The sequence below is a fragment of the Moschus berezovskii genome, chromosome 10 (assembly GCF_049115385.1).
Source record: "Moschus berezovskii isolate FMDL1 chromosome 10, NW_MosBer_1.0, whole genome shotgun sequence".
Taxonomy (NCBI): Eukaryota; Metazoa; Chordata; class Mammalia; order Artiodactyla; family Moschidae; genus Moschus; species Moschus berezovskii.
Window position 1 is genome coordinate 15,823,192 of NC_142469.1, and position 16,460 is coordinate 15,839,651.

At 39.3% G+C, this 16,460-nt stretch overlaps 1 protein-coding gene across 45 annotated transcripts in view; it reads left to right on the forward strand.

The window, feature by feature from the left end:
• The window catches only part of RIMS1 (regulating synaptic membrane exocytosis 1), a 628,464-nt gene that overhangs the window by 542,481 nt on the left and 69,523 nt on the right, over positions 1 to 16,460 (forward strand). For 26 of the 45 annotated variants that reach the window (XM_055432968.2, XM_088840494.1, XM_088840495.1 and 23 more), the window contains one exon: positions 7,380 to 7,615. The exons of 13 other annotated variants lie outside the window; for them this stretch is intronic. In XM_055432968.2, coding sequence (XP_055288943.2) covers positions 7,380 to 7,615 — 236 coding nt within the window. The remainder of the gene's footprint in view (positions 1 to 7,379; positions 7,616 to 16,460) is intronic. 6 more of the 45 variants (XM_088840509.1, XM_088840502.1, XM_088840503.1 and 3 more) reach the window with 2 other exon arrangements.

Consider the following 16,460-nt stretch of genomic DNA (forward strand, 5'->3'; position numbering starts at 1 on the left):
TCCGCAGTGATTTTGGAGCCCAAAAAAATAAAGTCTGACACTGTTTCCACTGTTTCCCCATCTATTTCCCATGAAGTGATGGGACCAGATGCCATGATCTTTGTTTTCTGAATGTTGAGCTTCAAGCCAACCTTTTCACTCTCCTCTTTCACTTTCATCAGGAGGCTTTTTAGTTCCTCTTCACTTTCTGCCATAAGGGTGGTGTCATCTGCATATCTGAGGTTATTGAAATTTTCCCGGAAAGTTGGTGATGGACAGGGAGGCCTGGCGTGCTGTGATTCATGGGGTCGCAAAGAGTCGGACACGACTGAGCGACTGAACTGATCTGAACAAACATTAGGGCATGAAATTTATAAAATACATCAATACAGTATAATTAGAAGCATGAAATACCTAAGAATAATTCTAAGTAGGTAAGCTAATTAGAAATAAACTAAATGAGTAGGAATCGATCAATAATATGTCAGTCCTCAATACAAAGAGTATTTATAGGCTCATAGGGAAGTCCAGTTGTGCGCGAGTGAAATTCAATAAGAATTACACAGACACAATTGCTTCAAAAGGCCTGGCTACTTGAGGGATCAAATGTAAATAGCGATCTAACTTGAGCACATCCCTTGCTTCTAAGGTGATGCTGCTGTCAAAATAGGTTCAGTAGATATGCTTAGATGGAATTTGACACCATCCTGTTATCAGTCCCAGAATTTTAACTCCTAGAAATTATGAGCGAGATGCCTGGGGGTTTCTTGATCAGCAAATTCCTTTTGTGTTGACTATTTATGATTAACAACTTGTATATTGATCCAAACAAGTGTAGGACTCAAAGAATTTGAGGTGACTTCTGCATATTTGAAAACATATGGTGAATTTGTATGTATTATAGCCATCTCTTCATATGCCTTAAATTACTTATCCTTTTTTGGCCTTACGGTGGAGTCATGGTAGTCATCTACCTTCTTTTGTTTTGTCCAAGATACAGAAATTGATTATAATTATTTTTAAGCTAAATTAACTATTAAGAGTAGAAATCATCTTTACATAGTATCTCATAAACTTTTCCTAAAAGTTACCTTACTTTTTGAAAACGAGAAGCTGTATCAGGCCCATTTTTGTTTTTTTCATTCTGTTCCAAAATTACATGCCAGTCATCTTAGAATAAGGAACCAGAGTATGATTATTAAAGGGAAAGATTTGGTTCCTTATGTGATTGATCTCTGGTATGTCTATAGGTAATGCAAAGTATTTTTGTCTACTTTAGGGGAAGTGAGCTCACAGGGTTTCAGCTTCATTTTATCAACCTTTAAAAAAATGCTTGATTGAAATGAATTTCTAAATTGTCTATTACCATAATTTCATTGGTTCTACTAGCCCCTGGTGATCACTTATCTACATTTGTCTCTTGATTTGGCATTTAATTTAGATGGAATTATATAGTATGTGAGCTTCCCAGGTGGCGCTAGTGGTAAAGAATCTGCCTGCCAACTCAGGAGATGTAAGAGATTCCGGTTTGATCCCTGGGTTGGGAAGATTCCCTGGAGGAGGACATGGCAACCCTCTGTAGTATTCTTGCCTGGAGAATCCCATGGACAGAGGAGCCTGGTGGGTTACAGTCCATAGGGTCACACAGAATCAGACATGACTGAAGTGGCTTAGCACACACGCACCCATACAGTATGTAACCTTTGGTAGCTGGCTTCTTTCATATTATATAACGTTTCCAACTTTGTAACCTGTACCATTCATTTTTATGAGTAATAATATTCCATGGTATGGATAAAACACATTTCCATTCATCATTTGATAGGCATTTGGGTTGTTTCCTTTTTTAAGGTGTTATGAATAATGCTGATCTGAATGTTCCTATGTCAGTGTTTGGATATGTTTTCAGTTCTCTCATGGATATATCTCTCATGGGCTTCCCTGGTGGCTAAGAGGGTTAAAGCATCTGCCTGCATTGAGGGAGACCCAGGTTTGATCCCTGGGTTGGGAAGAACCCCTGGAGAAGGAAATGGCAACCCACTCCAGTATTTGTCCCTGGATAATCCCATGGATGGAGGAGCCTGGCGGGCTACAGTCCATGGGGTTGCAAAGAGTCTGACATGACTGAGGGAACTTCACTTTCATGGATGTATCTAGGAATGAAATTACTGAGTAGTATGGCAACTCAAAGTTTAACTCTAAGTTTTATTTAACTAAATGCCAAACTATTTCCAAAGTGACTACATCATTTTACACTGCCACCAGCTGTGTATGAGACGTCCAGTTTCTTCAGATTCTCGTCAGCACCTGTTAGCATCCCCTTTTTACTGTAGCTGTCCTGTGCTTGCAAAGTGGTCTCTCATCATGGTTTTCATAAAGCTTCTTTTAAGCCAAGTTTATCAAACTTGTTTGATACCTCAAATAATTCACTTTGATTGTGGGTTCAGATTCTTATATTAAAATTCTTTTGAGTCATCCATTTCTTAAAAATGGCTTTTTCTTGAAAGAGAAGCATATTCATAGTATTAGAAGGTCAGTTTCTTTTTCCCCTGGGAATTCTTTAGTTAATTGTATTAGAACTATGTCTACATAGATCAGTCAGAGCAGGAGCTCTGTTCAGTTGATATCTGTCTGCCCAGTCCAGTATTCCTAGGGTACAGAAAATGAGAGTCTTTTTTCACCAGTTGAAAAGACTATTTTTAAAACGTGCAGAGAAAACTAGCAGCTCCAGTTTTACCACTTGACAGAGATGGAAATGGACACAGAAACCTACTGAAGGGCTGTTCTTTATTGTGGACAAGACATTTTCTTAAATGATATGCACTTTTGTAGCTTACTAACAGACAGGAAAACCAGACTTTCTGTCATCTGCCACCCAAGCTCTCAGTACACCTCTGAGATTTTCCATCGACCCAATTTCATCCATAGACAGACCTCTATTGCTGCTGCCACTGGCCACAGACAAAGCAAAAGAAGAGCCAGGTCCACCAGGAAGCAGAACCAGCAGCAAATACAACAAGGCCAGAGTTAAGAAAAGAAAGCAGAGGTTGAAAGAAATGTTCTCTTGTCTCTTAATGATAAATCCAGGAGCCAGAGAAAGGCATCCCTGGGCTCAGAGCAGCCCAGAGGTCCAGCGGATGTCCATCTGGGCATTTTTACAGGATCTCTGACACTCCTGAAACATAATCCCCAAATTTAAAGCAGTTGTCAGAAATATATATAGGAAATGTCAAAATTTTAACTCATTAGTGAGCAAACCAACAGAGTGACAAACTGGTTCCTCAGATGACATGCATATAGACATAGATACATAGTCATTGGGGAAAAGAAAAAGAGAGAATGCTGGAACAGTGTCTAGTTTGATTCCAGCTGGATCATGTTCTCTAGGTCAATAAAACCCTGTCCTTTGGAGTTATCCTCATTACCAAGTAGTGATCATTTGCTCCTTATAAGTTCTTTTCAAGTTAACATCTTTTGTTGTTGTTCAGTCACCTAGTCATGTCCGACTCTTTGCAACCCATCTTCATAGCATCTTTTACAGAGTTGTAAAAATTTGGGACCATAATTATTATAAGATTAAATAATAAGTCGATGAATATTCTATTTCCTCAGAGAGTCAGATGCTTTTAGGCCCTTAGTAGATAATCCTTAAACATGGCATTAAGAGGTAAAGCAGTTTATTTATTTTTTTTTTCCTAATCTCATTTCCAAGTTTAAATTTTTCCTTTCTTAACAGGAAGGAGGCAGGTATTATTCTGAGCAGCCCGGTAATTGGCATGCTCTTAATGTAATGTGCAGTATTAGAAAAGGCAGTTTTTTCACTGGGTTGAACACATGTTTGAGAGCCTCATCAGACAAACCCAAGCAGTTCACAAGAAAGGTACATAAATTCAGAGTCAAGGGCTGCAATGATGTGGAGAAAAGCCATGAAAATTGGCAGAACATAGAAGGAAGTGAAACGTGGAACCAGCTGAGACGCCTAGAGTTGGTCTTCTGAAGATACAGAGGTGTGGGGGCAGGGGTCGAGGACTCTGGTCTTAGTGATGAAAGAGAATGAAAGTCTTGCCAGGAGGCACAAGGTGGGAAACGTGAGAATAGAGTGTCCCAGGATCAGCAGAGTCAAATGCTTTGTCTAATACATGATGTATGAAGATGTCAGAAGCATGAGGACTGAAAAATAGTAGGATTTTGCCGTGTGGAGTCATTTTTTGACTTTGATGAAAGGAAAAGGCAGTATGGATGAAGTGCTGGTGACAGAACCTGGTTTTGCTTAGTTTAGGAGAGAATAGAGAGAGAGTATGTGCAGCCCAGAGGTTTCAGCACAAGGTCAGTAGCTAGGGGAGAGTCTTCCAAAGGAGAAAGGAGGGTTTTTTGTTTGTTTGATCTTTAAAGATGGGTTGTGTCAGCCTGTTTGTATAGTGAGAACTCACTTATTCAGCTTCAATTTAGGGGCTTCCCAGGTGGGTAAAGAATCCACCTACCAATACAGGAGACACAGGAGACATGGGCTGGCTTTGATCCCAGGGTTGGGAAGATCCCCTGCAGGAAGAAATGGCAACCCTCTCCAGTGTTCTTGCCTGGAAAATTCTACTGACAGAGGAGCTTGGCGGGCTACAGTACATGGAATTGCAAGGAGTCGGACACAGCTGAGCAGGACGGAACTTCCCTTTACTCAGCAATGGGAGGAATGCTGCATATGTTTAGTGTGTGCTGATATTAAGTATCCAAGTGTCAATGTGACCGGTACAAAATATAAAATACAGGGGTGGGAGGCAGCAGTCAGTGCTCGACAGAGACCCCCAAAAAACTTTGTAAGGCCAAAGGCCTTCCAGAGCATCTTGAAGGACTCAGGCACATCTAAAGGACAGGAATCAGTTTGGGGATGATGGAAGCAGAATAAAGGAGAAACAGGCAAACAGGTAAATCTGTGCTAAGCTTTGACCTTCCCATTGGTTTAATTGATCTGGCTGGTTAGACCCAACTCCAAACCTCTCCCTTCAGTTAGCTAACAGAATTGAAAATGCCCTAACATGTTCCATTTGAAGATATGATGCTCTAGATTCTTCAGGAAACTATTCACATCACATAATAATAATTTTGAGCTTCTAAACAAAATATTTTATTTTTTGAGGAAAAAAAATGTGTCTTACTTATTCATAGACTTACTTTTAACATAACTTCTTAAATCACCCCCACCAAAAAATGGTAATTGTTTACTGTACAGATTTATCTGATTTTTTTTCAGAATTTTTATTTGTTGACATTGTAGAGCATTTCATTGCTGTAATTAAATATCCATGAAAAATTTGTGAATCTTCTTCATTCATTGGATACATTTTCATAATAGAACTATTATAGAAAACACCTCATTGTTCTTTTAAACTTCTCTATAACCCAAATAACACCATCTAAAATTTAACAATAGTACTTTTGTGTAGTGATTTTTAAAATGCAGATTGAGAGTTGTGATATAATTCTGTTTACATGAGAAGCATGTGGAGAAAAAAGGTGTGTGTTGGTTTATCTGTACTTTACAATAAAGGTAAAAATAAAATCACTAGAAAAGAGGGTTTCAGTAACCACGGTGGGGAGTGTGCTGAGGATACTGATGAGAGATGAAGAACTATGGATTTCTCAGACACAGGTGTTTGCTTGAAGATGGATATTATGGTGGTGAAATTGACTGAATCCTGTCATTTCTGTATATCCTTCAGCAGAATTGAGTGAATAAAGTAGCAGAGAAACCAGACACTAAGAGTGGACTTGAGCAGGATCACAGAGTTAGGAAATGCATTCAAATAAATTGGTGAGGACTCAAAACAAATTAGCCATAATATTTATCTGAAAAGGAAGTCCACTAGAGTTGGGTATATAAACCTCTCAGAAATCAGTGTTAAGTTGATCATATGTAAAACTGTCTGCTTAATGTTTGGAAAAAGAGCCTGCATAAAATGAGTTGCGAAATTACCAGGTTGGCAACTCACTTTAAAAAACATTTGGCTTCATGAAAAGGTGATTAGAATAAAAGGAAACAATATGAATACCTGAATACTGTCAGATGAATGTTGACATGGGCCGACTCAAGAAACACAGCTAGGGTTTAACATTCCAAGTTATTCTGGTCAAGTCAGGTCTCAGTTTCCATTCACGGTCTCTGAAGGGATCCTAAGGTCCAGACAGTCCTCTGTTTTCCCTGCCTTCTGAGCCCCCAGTTTTCATTTCTGCTGAAACACTCATTGTGTATGTAACCGCAAACATGTGATCACCCAGGCTTTCTGTTTCATTGTTTCTCATCATATTGGGGTCTATTCTGGCTTGTGTAAGAAGTGTCATCACTTAAGCTATATTCAATGATATCTTTAGTATTTCCAGACAAGAAATAGAAAATCCAGATGGTGGTAAAGGTCATGGGAGCCAGTTTTTGCACATATTTTGAGGACTCATAAAATAAGAGGGTCATTTCAGAGATATCAAACAGGCCTTTTTTGGACCAAAAACGTGATAGTCTATGTCAATAATGTAATGCATAAGCAGCACAGTTAAGATAGAAAGAATCCTACTCCCCTGGCCCTCTCTGCGTGCCTTTGACTCTAGCTGTGGACACACCTTGTCCATTAACCTTCTATGGTGCCTGAGCAGAAATTCTTTCATTTGGGAAAGAAGTCCAGTGATCTTGTCAGATACACTGAGTCAAGCTCAGGACACAGACAAGTAAGTTTTGCAGAAAGGAAGAAAACAAGGACATCTGGACCCAGAACCTGTGGGTTTGAAGAGTCCAAGGATGAAAATGAGAGGAAACTTGTGTGGAGGAGATGGTCCAGGAGGGGCTAAGCAAGGAGAAGGGGAGAGGCTGGGGGTTTTGCCAGACTAACAGTCTTTTCTGGGTTCACTAAGCCTCAGAGAGCAAAAGATGTGCCTATGAGTTGGAATCGCAAAGAGAAACCAGCACAAAGGCTCTTTTCCTTTTTTTTAAAATGTTGTCGTGGCAAATTCAGAGTATCCGTTTTTAACAATATTTTTCCTTCAGAAATGTATATGAACTTTTCTCATAGACAGAAATATTTTAGCTTTTCCCTGAAAGTACCAGAGGAACTGTTGACAAAATTGATCAGTTACATTTACTTTCCCATCACTAGCATCTGTTGCATTTCCTTTTCCTCTCTTCCAGGAGTTGGTAGATGACTCTGTGTTGAAATGCTTGTTGCTGCAAGCTGCATCCAGTAGACATTTGGCAGTGGTGATGTGATCTTAAGGGTATTCATAGCTGTAGGACTACTATTCAGCTGGCTTCTCACTCTAGAAGTTTGCCTGGATTATTTCAAAATGAATGCGATTTAGAGTTTCAGTTATGCTGGCCTGTGATTTATGGATGCGTATATGTTTTTACTTTGTAAATATAGTTCATTTACCCCTAAAATGCAAGGCAGACGGATGGGGACTTCCGGAAGAGCCATCAGCAAGAGCACAAGCGTGAGCGGAGAGATGTACGTGCTAGAGCATACTGACGGCAGCCAGTCGGACACGGCTGTGGGCACCGTCGGGGCCGGTGGGAAGAAGAGGAGGTCCAGCCTGAGCGCCAAGGTGGTCGCCATAGTGTCTCGAAGGAGCAGAAGCACATCCCAGCTGAGCCAAACAGGTGAGTGACGTGAACGCAGAAATCTCAAGTTCTTACCAGAAAGACGGAGTCGATCTTCATGCTGTGTCTTGTGATGGGCTTTACAGTGTATCGATTCTTCTCTGCGAAGAATGTTCATTTCTGTTTCTGGAAACTTGTTCCTTGTGTGAGTTTATTCTTCTTTTCTGTACAGCTGTCTAACAGGGTATCATTTGTCAACCCTAAAGTGGTCAGATGTTTTCATTTAAGTGAAAAAAATAATTAAGCCGTGTTTACAAATATGCAAGGAAATGCAAAGAAGTATTAAAGAACCAAATTGATTGAAATGCAAGAAAAGCAACAGGATTCTCCTTTTCAAAATGTTCCTTAATGCAATTACTTCTAATTTAGAGTAACTCCATATTGTTATAGAAAAGAAGGTCAGTTGTGCAACTTGAAAAAGTCTCTGAATGCAATAATTGGACTGTGTTTGCTGTATTTTCAATGCAAGTAAAAAATCTAGCAGTTATTTTTACTTTAGAAAAAAATGGGTCAGTGTATTCATGCAGAGAATAATGTTTTAATACAAATTTGAGTTTCAAACATTTTCTACTTCTTATAAATCTTAAAAGCTTTATGTCCACAAGGTATATAGAAGAAAGCAAACACAGAAGGGAAGATGGTTATTTATGTATTCTAAAATATAAAAAAAACTGCCTGAAATTATATAACATTTGATCTTACATATTAGATAATTCGTTACTAGGCTGAGTACTGCAGAAAACTGAAGGTAAGTGAAATATGCAACTGATATCAGTTGTCAGCACTTGTTTCTCCTGCCATAATCTTAGTTCCATATTTTGTTCCTTAAGAGTGAAAGTCTTATTGCAAAATTTACTTATGCTAAAACACTCTCATGAAATGCTTTTTATAGTTAACTTGGCATCCTGGAAACTACGTGTTTTATATTATGCATTTTACTGGACAAAATGACAAATAAATTAGAAATTGGAAATTTTGAGCCATTCAGAAATTGAACTAGCGCACATAGATAGCTGTTTATCAGAACAGAGGTTTGTGTTTCTCAAAATCATAGGATTAGAAAGGACCTACATTAGCCAGGGTCTAGGAGCTGCCTCTCTGCCGTCCCTGGGGCTTGGACTGTTCATTTTGAAGGAAAATCATGGGTCTTCCTTGGGATACTACTTTCTTAGGAGTAGGAGGTGTTTTTTCATTTGTTTTGCTCTTTTATTTTTGACGCTGGTGCTTAGTGGTTTGTAGGATTGATGTAATAAATGATCCTTTCCAGTGTGGATGTGGATGGACTTTGACCACCAGATTTTAAATCACTTTATCACTTGGATGAAATGGAAATTCTCTTTAATGTCCTTCTAGGGAACCAGTGTTTGCTGCAAGTTCGGAGATGGCTTATCTTCTTCGACGGCTTCCACAGTCTGTCTTTTCTCAGTTTCACCCATAGTTAGTGTGAGTGGAGTTACCTTTTCTTAGAATAGAACACAGCAATAATTAAATGTAAGAATTATACCTGAGGTACTCCTTTGCAGGTAATGAATTCAAATGAGTGCCACTGAAACCCTCAACCCCTTTAGTTTAAATTTTATCCCAATTATAATCTTTTCTGAATTTTGAATATCTACCTCCCAAAAGTTGCACTGTTAGTAATTCCCACTGATTACCCTGGTTCCAGAGGTCAGGTTTCAAGGTATAAGGTCAAGAGGGAAGACAAAGCCAAGCTAACAAAACAGCTCTATTCCAAAGTGACTGAGCAGTGAAATTTGACTTGCCCTCTGGGGCTCAGTTTGCCTGTTTAGTGGGTGGATTTGACTGAAAGTCCACCTCTGAACTTTCCAGGTGTCGGAACTGGTGTTTCTTCTACAGCATCGTAATTGTATCTTACATTTGATGACAGGTTTTCTCATTCTTCGTGATCTTCTCAAAGTAACTGACCAATGGTGACACACCTCAGTTATCTCTCCTCTTTGTTTCAGTGGTTGGCCTGGTTTGTCTCCCTACTACTTCCTTTACAAGTGATTTTTTTTCCCCTTTATCAGTGGTTATATTCTCTCCTGTGAAGAGTGACCAAAATTCAGAATTCTCATTCTAAGAAGTTATTTTTTGTTGCTTCAACTACTGTGTGAAAGTGAAAGTCACTCAGTCGTGTCCAGCTCTTTGCAACCCCATAGACGATACAGTCCATGGAATTCTACAGGCCAGAATACTGGAGTGGGTAGCCTTTCTCTTCTCCAGGGGATCTTCCCAGCCCAGGGATCGAACCCAGGTCTCCTGCATTGCAGGCGGATTTTTTACCAGCTGAGCCACAGGGGAAGCTCAAGAGTACTGGAGTGGGTAGCCTATCCCTTCTCCAGTGGATCTTCCCAACCCAGGAATTAAACTGGGGTCTCCTGCATTGCAGGCAGATTCTTTACCACCTGAGCTATCAAAACTGTACATGATCATCACATTTATTTTTCCATATTTTTCCTCCAAAGAATTATTCCTTAATTTTAGCTTCTTATAAGAAAGTCCCTTGGATGGCCTACTTTAAATAAGTGGAACGTCTCTGCAAATCTGAATTTTGAGGACTTCCTTTCAGTAATGACACAGTATGTATAGTTACAAACCCTTAGAATAGTTTTCTACTTTTAAAATTTTCCTTTAACTTGCTTTTCCCCAGGTGCATCATTCCAGAGAATGCTATGTGATACTTGTCCAAATTTAAGAAACATTATTATAATTGACTTAGATGTTTAGTGTGAAGTGAAACCAATAATTGCAGACAGGTGATGGTTTCAGAGGGCCTCCTAAATATATGTATATTTAAGACAAATTTTTAAAATATATTTCATTGAAATATAGTTGATTTACCATGTTGTGTTACTTTCTGCTATACAGCAAAGTGATTCACCTATATATACTATAATGCATGTGTGTGCTCAGTCAGTCTTTGCCAACATATGGACTGCAGCCCACCAGACTCCTCTCTCCATGGGATTGTCTAGGCAGGAATACTGGAGTGGGTTGCCATTTCCTCTCTGAGGCAGATTCTTTACCACTGAGCCACCTGGGAAGCCCAGTATTATAACATATGTACGTATACATATGTTATAATACTGGTATATTATACTGTATTATATAATACAGTATATTATTTTTCATATTCTTTTCCATGATGGTTTATCATAGGATATTGAATTTAGTTCCCTGTGCTATGCAGTAGGATCTTAGTGTTTATCCATCCGATATATAATCATTTGCATCTATTAATTCGAGCTTGCAATCCATCCCTCCCCAAGTTGCCTCCCTCTTGGCAACCACAAGTCTTTCCTTTATATCTGTGAGTCTATTTCTGTTTTGTGAATAAATTCATTTATGTTGTATTTTAGAGTCCACATATAAATGATATCATATGTTATTTTCCTTTCTCTGTCTTACTTCAGTTAGTATGATAAACTTGAGGTCCAGCCATGTTGCTGCAAATAGATCTATTTCATCCTTTTTTATGGCTGAGTAATATTCCATTCTGTAATTCATGGGGTCGCGGAGAGTCAGACACGACTGAGCGACTGAACTGAACTGAATATTCCATTGCATATATGTTCCACACCTTTATCCATTGAGCTAACACAGATTGTCTAATGGTGTCAATTAATCAAAGATTTGGAAGAAGAAAGCAGTGTTACTTATGTATTAAAACAAGCTGAATATTCTGTGGAATAGAATGTATTATGTTTAATGTAAATGTCTTCTTATGCTTGTAAAAAAAAAGACTTTAAGGGCTTCTATGGCAGTGAGTCTCTGGGATCTTCCCCAAGCACCTGTGCCACACAGATGATGGATAATCAGGGAAACATGAAGCATTTAGAAATGATGTTTAACCAGTTCTTTTTAGAATGGGAGATTTCAAGTATGTTGTTTTATTTTTCTTTTTATAGCCACAGGTTTGCTCAAGGTGTTTATTTGATTCTTTGTTCAAAATCAAGTAAAATTTATTTCCAAAAAGTGAAGAGCATAGTAAATTATATATGTGATATGTAAGTATGTTACATTTACTTTGCTCTTATATGTAACTTGCTGTGCCCCTCAATGTATTTACTGTGCTCTTCAATTATGTATAATCATTTATGTTGAATATTTCGCGTATAAACAATGCTAATATTTTAAAATCACTTTCAGCACAATATTCATAGTGAAAGTAGGAATTTTTCAAATGTATTTTTTAACTAGGGAAGTGATATAAACAGAAATGTTTCAAAAAATGCTACTGCTGATGAATGGCTTCATACCATCAGGCACATAACTCAAAACTTGTTCAGTGTGCAGCAGCTGAATTAGATTGAAAAGGGTGTGAGACGTGGAAGGGAAAGGAAACTTTAAGAAAAAGCTCCTGATCCAGGAGTGTTTTGGAATTGAATGAAGCTCTGATTCACTCAAAGTAGGGCCAGACCTTAGGATATGAGGGAGGTTTTGGGCCTAACGTAGGTATAGCCTGGCCTGTATAGCCTGAGGTTTGCCTCACTAAGAATGAAGGCTCTTTTGAGAAAGATCATCGTTAAGTACACCCTGTATTTACCTACAAGTGAAGATAATTGTGGTGTTAGTTATCATAATAATGATAAGTATTCATATATCTAAATGATTGAAACCAGGATATTTGCATTTCTAGAGCTGTTTCCATGTACCCCTAAGTTATACAGGTACAGGTGTGTGTGTATAACTTCAATCTATGATTTGTGACAAAAACATTGTGATTAGAACTTTTAGATCTTTTGAAGAAGACACCTATAAATGTAAAAGTATTATCACTTTTATAGGCTAGAAACTACTTAATTTACTTTACTGTATTATTGAATATCTGTCTCTCCAGGACTGTACCAGGAACAATGGGTATTTCAAAATTTAGAAGCATCATTCCCAGTGGACAGAAATCATTCACACTTGAAATAAACAAGAATTGAAGAACTCAGTAAGAAAACGTAAAGCCAAATGCCAAATGTAATAAAACCCAGTGCCATTTATGTGTATTACCAAGGGAAGTGGGAAGACAGATTGGTCAAAGGACTAAATTTCTTAGGCTAAGAAAACATGCAGAATAGGCGGCTAATTATAGTCTAGCATTTAATGTAATTATTATTTGTTATATCATTAACAGCTGATGATACTTCATTAACTAGATTAATATCATCTTTTCCTACATACTGGCAGGATTTTGGTGGCTGTACATTGATTAAATTATGGAAAATGTTGCAGGACTTTGTTATACTGTCAAATAATTAAGTTAATTATCATGTACTAAGACCATACTAAAAAAGTCACTTCTGTGTTCCTTTAAGAACAGATATTTTGTACCATTCCAACATTTTCCACTATCCACATTTATTTTTCCCCTGTGCAAACCCTTTCTTTAAAGACCTGCTCAAAATCCTCTTAAGTCATCTCGTGGTGTTATTTCAAGATTTTCCAGTCTCTTTTTTCCTCTGAATTCCTGTAGATCCTGACTTCATTGTCAACATGCTGCAAACACAAACGTTCTGGGGCCACTGCCATGAGCAAAGCAATAAGGAAATAATGATTAAGAAAAATTCTCACCTGGACAAAGATAAACAAACAAACAAACAAAAAATTCAGTGACCTGAAAATGATTCACACTCCCTCTGAGAAAAATCTGAGTCTCTATATAAAAATGCCATCCAGCCATGCTTCTTCCTCTTGTCCTGTGTGCGCCAGGGTAAGTGGAACAGGGCCTAGGTCCCCAGGGACTGCACCGAGTCCGGAAGCCCAGCTCCGCCTGCTCCTTCTGCCTTCCTGACCCGACACGTTTAGCGTCATCTGTTCTAGGCTCAGACATTTCCAAAAGACTCAAGTTTTAGGCCTGCCTTCCTGCTGCCATTTTTCTTCAGAAATCCTGAAGCAAGGAAGCATAAAATAATTTTGTGGCAATTATTAAGAGGCCAGTAATTTTGCAGAAAGAGAAAATACTGGAAGAAAAATACAAGATGTATTTCAATAAATTCCCTAGTCTATGAACACAGTTTGGCTGAAGCAAAGATGTATGAAAGAGCTGTAATGGGAAATCTGTTTTGGAAAGAAGATTGGAGCCAGGTCTTGAAACCATTTAAAGGACTCTGCTCACTGTTTTTATGGAGAGCTTTTAATTGAGAATAGAAGAAACAAAACTGTCTCCAGAAGCTTAAGTGGAAGCAAGATGTGCAAAATAGTGAGGAAGCAGAAAGGTCAGGGTGAGCCTAGTGGACGAAATGAAAAAGTGTGACGTAGGTAGCAAAAGAGCCATAAAGATGGACAGGGGTGAGCTTGTTGCAAAAGTAGGGGCCCAAATGGAGAGAGGACAAAATGAGAGACCCACAGTTAGGGGTAACTGGTGAGAGAATGGGCGGGTGGGTCAGGATTCAGGGAAGGCGAGAGTGAGCAAGGAGGAGAAAGAGACCGAGGGAAGCGAGGGTTTCCCAGAGTGACTGCTGAATCCCCAGAGAGACGGGGAGGCCAGGCGGTGAGGACAGGCCGCTGGAGTTTGCACCTTCGGGGTCGCTCTGCCCGGCCCAGTGCCGGCGGACAGGGGTCCTCAGTGCGGGCGGAAACCCTATCAGATGAGTGGGGCTGGAAAGATGAAAGAGAGGGAGTTATTACGAACTCATCTTCAGAAGGCATCATGAAGGGGAGAGCTCAGTGTGAACAGTCTGTCTTTCACTCATTCTACCAGCATTTATTGACTATTTTTCATGTACCAGACTCTGTCATCAAAAGGGTGTTAGGAGCAGGTAAAGTGCGTGTGTGTGTGTGTGTGTGTGTGTGTGTGTGTGTGTGCACGTGCGCGCGCACATGTCTCAGAACAAGGGGGATCTGGGCATTTTTCCAGAGTGATATGTGGAAAAGGCACCTCTGGGTGAAGATACGGAAAAATTTGAGGTACAATGCAAAGAATTTAAAGTATTGGAGCAAAATCCCAAAGAGCAAAGTAGTTAATTTGAGGATACAAGGTTATTTTTGGAGAGAGGGCAAGATGGTTCTGTATCTGTTTGAGAGAAAAGAGGAAATGGTTGCAATCCAGAGGAGTATTGCAGCAGAGTTCCTGAGAGGTGAAGGAGCCTGTGTCCAGGGCGATGCGGGTGGAGGGAGGGTTCAGGGTGAGGAGCGTGGCAGTGAGATGGTCATTTGTGTGGATCAGAGTACAGCCAACCCGTACCCACGTTCCTGAGTTTGGATGACGGAAGTCTCTGAAGTAGCTTTAGAAACATCTCCCAGGGTCCATGTCATCCCTGCAGGCTTATGATTCATTGTGGCTGTTCTTATATCTCTCAAGTCATCCCCCAAGTTTCTGCATCTCTGCCGTCCTCCCAGGATTTCTGCAGTCATTGTTGCGTCTTTGAGTTCTTGTGGACTCTGACATGAGGATTGGTTGGATCGAGACCCATTTTGGAAGTTCACTGTCTTGGGATGCCATCTGCTCCTTAGGTGACTGTCTCCATTGTGAATATTAGTCTCACTGGAGAAAAGGGAAGTCCTGCCTTCTCTCTTATCTGTGGCTATTCCCCTTCCCAAGGCAGAGAGCAGACCTTATTCTTATTCAGATTATGGGTCAGGGGACTCCCTTGGTGGTCCAGTGGTTAAGACTTTGTTTTCCAATGCAGGGAGTGCAAGTTCAATCCCTGGTTGGGGAGCTGAGATCCCACCAAAAATCCAGAACATAAAAACAGAAGTAACAGTCTGCGTGCATACAGTCGCTCAGCTGTGTCTAACTCTTTGGGACCCCATGGCCATGGACTGTCGCCCATCAGGCTTGTCTGTGCTTGGGATTTCCTAGCAAGATTTCTGTAGTGGGTTGCCATTTCCTCCTCCAGGGGATCCTCCCTACCCAGGAATCGAACCTTCTGCCTTGGCAGGCAGATTCTTTACCACTGAGTTACCTGGGAAGCCCGTGAAGTAATAGTGTAACAAATTCAATCGAGACTTTGAAAATGGTACACATTAGGGGAAAAAAAAAGAAAACTTAAAGAATATGGATCAAAACGACTTTTTTTTTTTTTTTGCTTTGGCAATTTAGCTCAAGGAAATTATTTCATTACCATCATGGGGATGAAAAGAAACATTTTGGAAGGTCCATTGAGTATTAAAAACTGTACAGATAGAGTTCTACAAAACTTATTTATTCTACAAAATCATACAGGTAAAAACTTAAGTATTCTAAGAAGTTTTAGCTAGACTTGTGGATAGTTCATTTCAGAATAGCTTAATAAGAGTTAATGAATATCCAAGGCATATCTCCAACTTCTCAAGGCATAGATAGAAACTAACCATAGTACACTTGATCCATTGTCAAGAAAAGAACAATATACACAAAACTTGAACTGTAATCCACTTATCCCTAAAGGAATAGTTCCTGAAAAAGCTAAATTACCCATGAGCTCAAGGCATTATTTTAAAATTTATTTTGTTCGTAGTCAATAAGCATTCCAAGAAAATGTCCAAGTTATTAAATGCTCTTCTGCTTATCTTTTTTCAGTTTTCTTCTTCAAAGCCACACAGTTAGACCTCATACTTTATTTACTTGGAGAAAATTATTGTCTTACATTTGTCTTTGGACTAGTTTTTAATCTTTCCAAGCTATTCAATTTACCAGAATATTCTGCACAGTTTAAATCTAGTGCTTCTTTGTACAGGCTCTCTGCCTGTTCCTTTGCACAAGCTATTGTAGAACTGGAGGAGATGGGGCCATGGTGATTTTATTGGACAGTCTAAGAAAAGTTTTCTTGATTCTGCTGATGTTAATACTGGAGGCAAAACATTTTTACAAAGAATGGGCATCCCCCCTCCAAAGTTTCAGAAACTGAGATCTACTGTAGATGAAAATCTT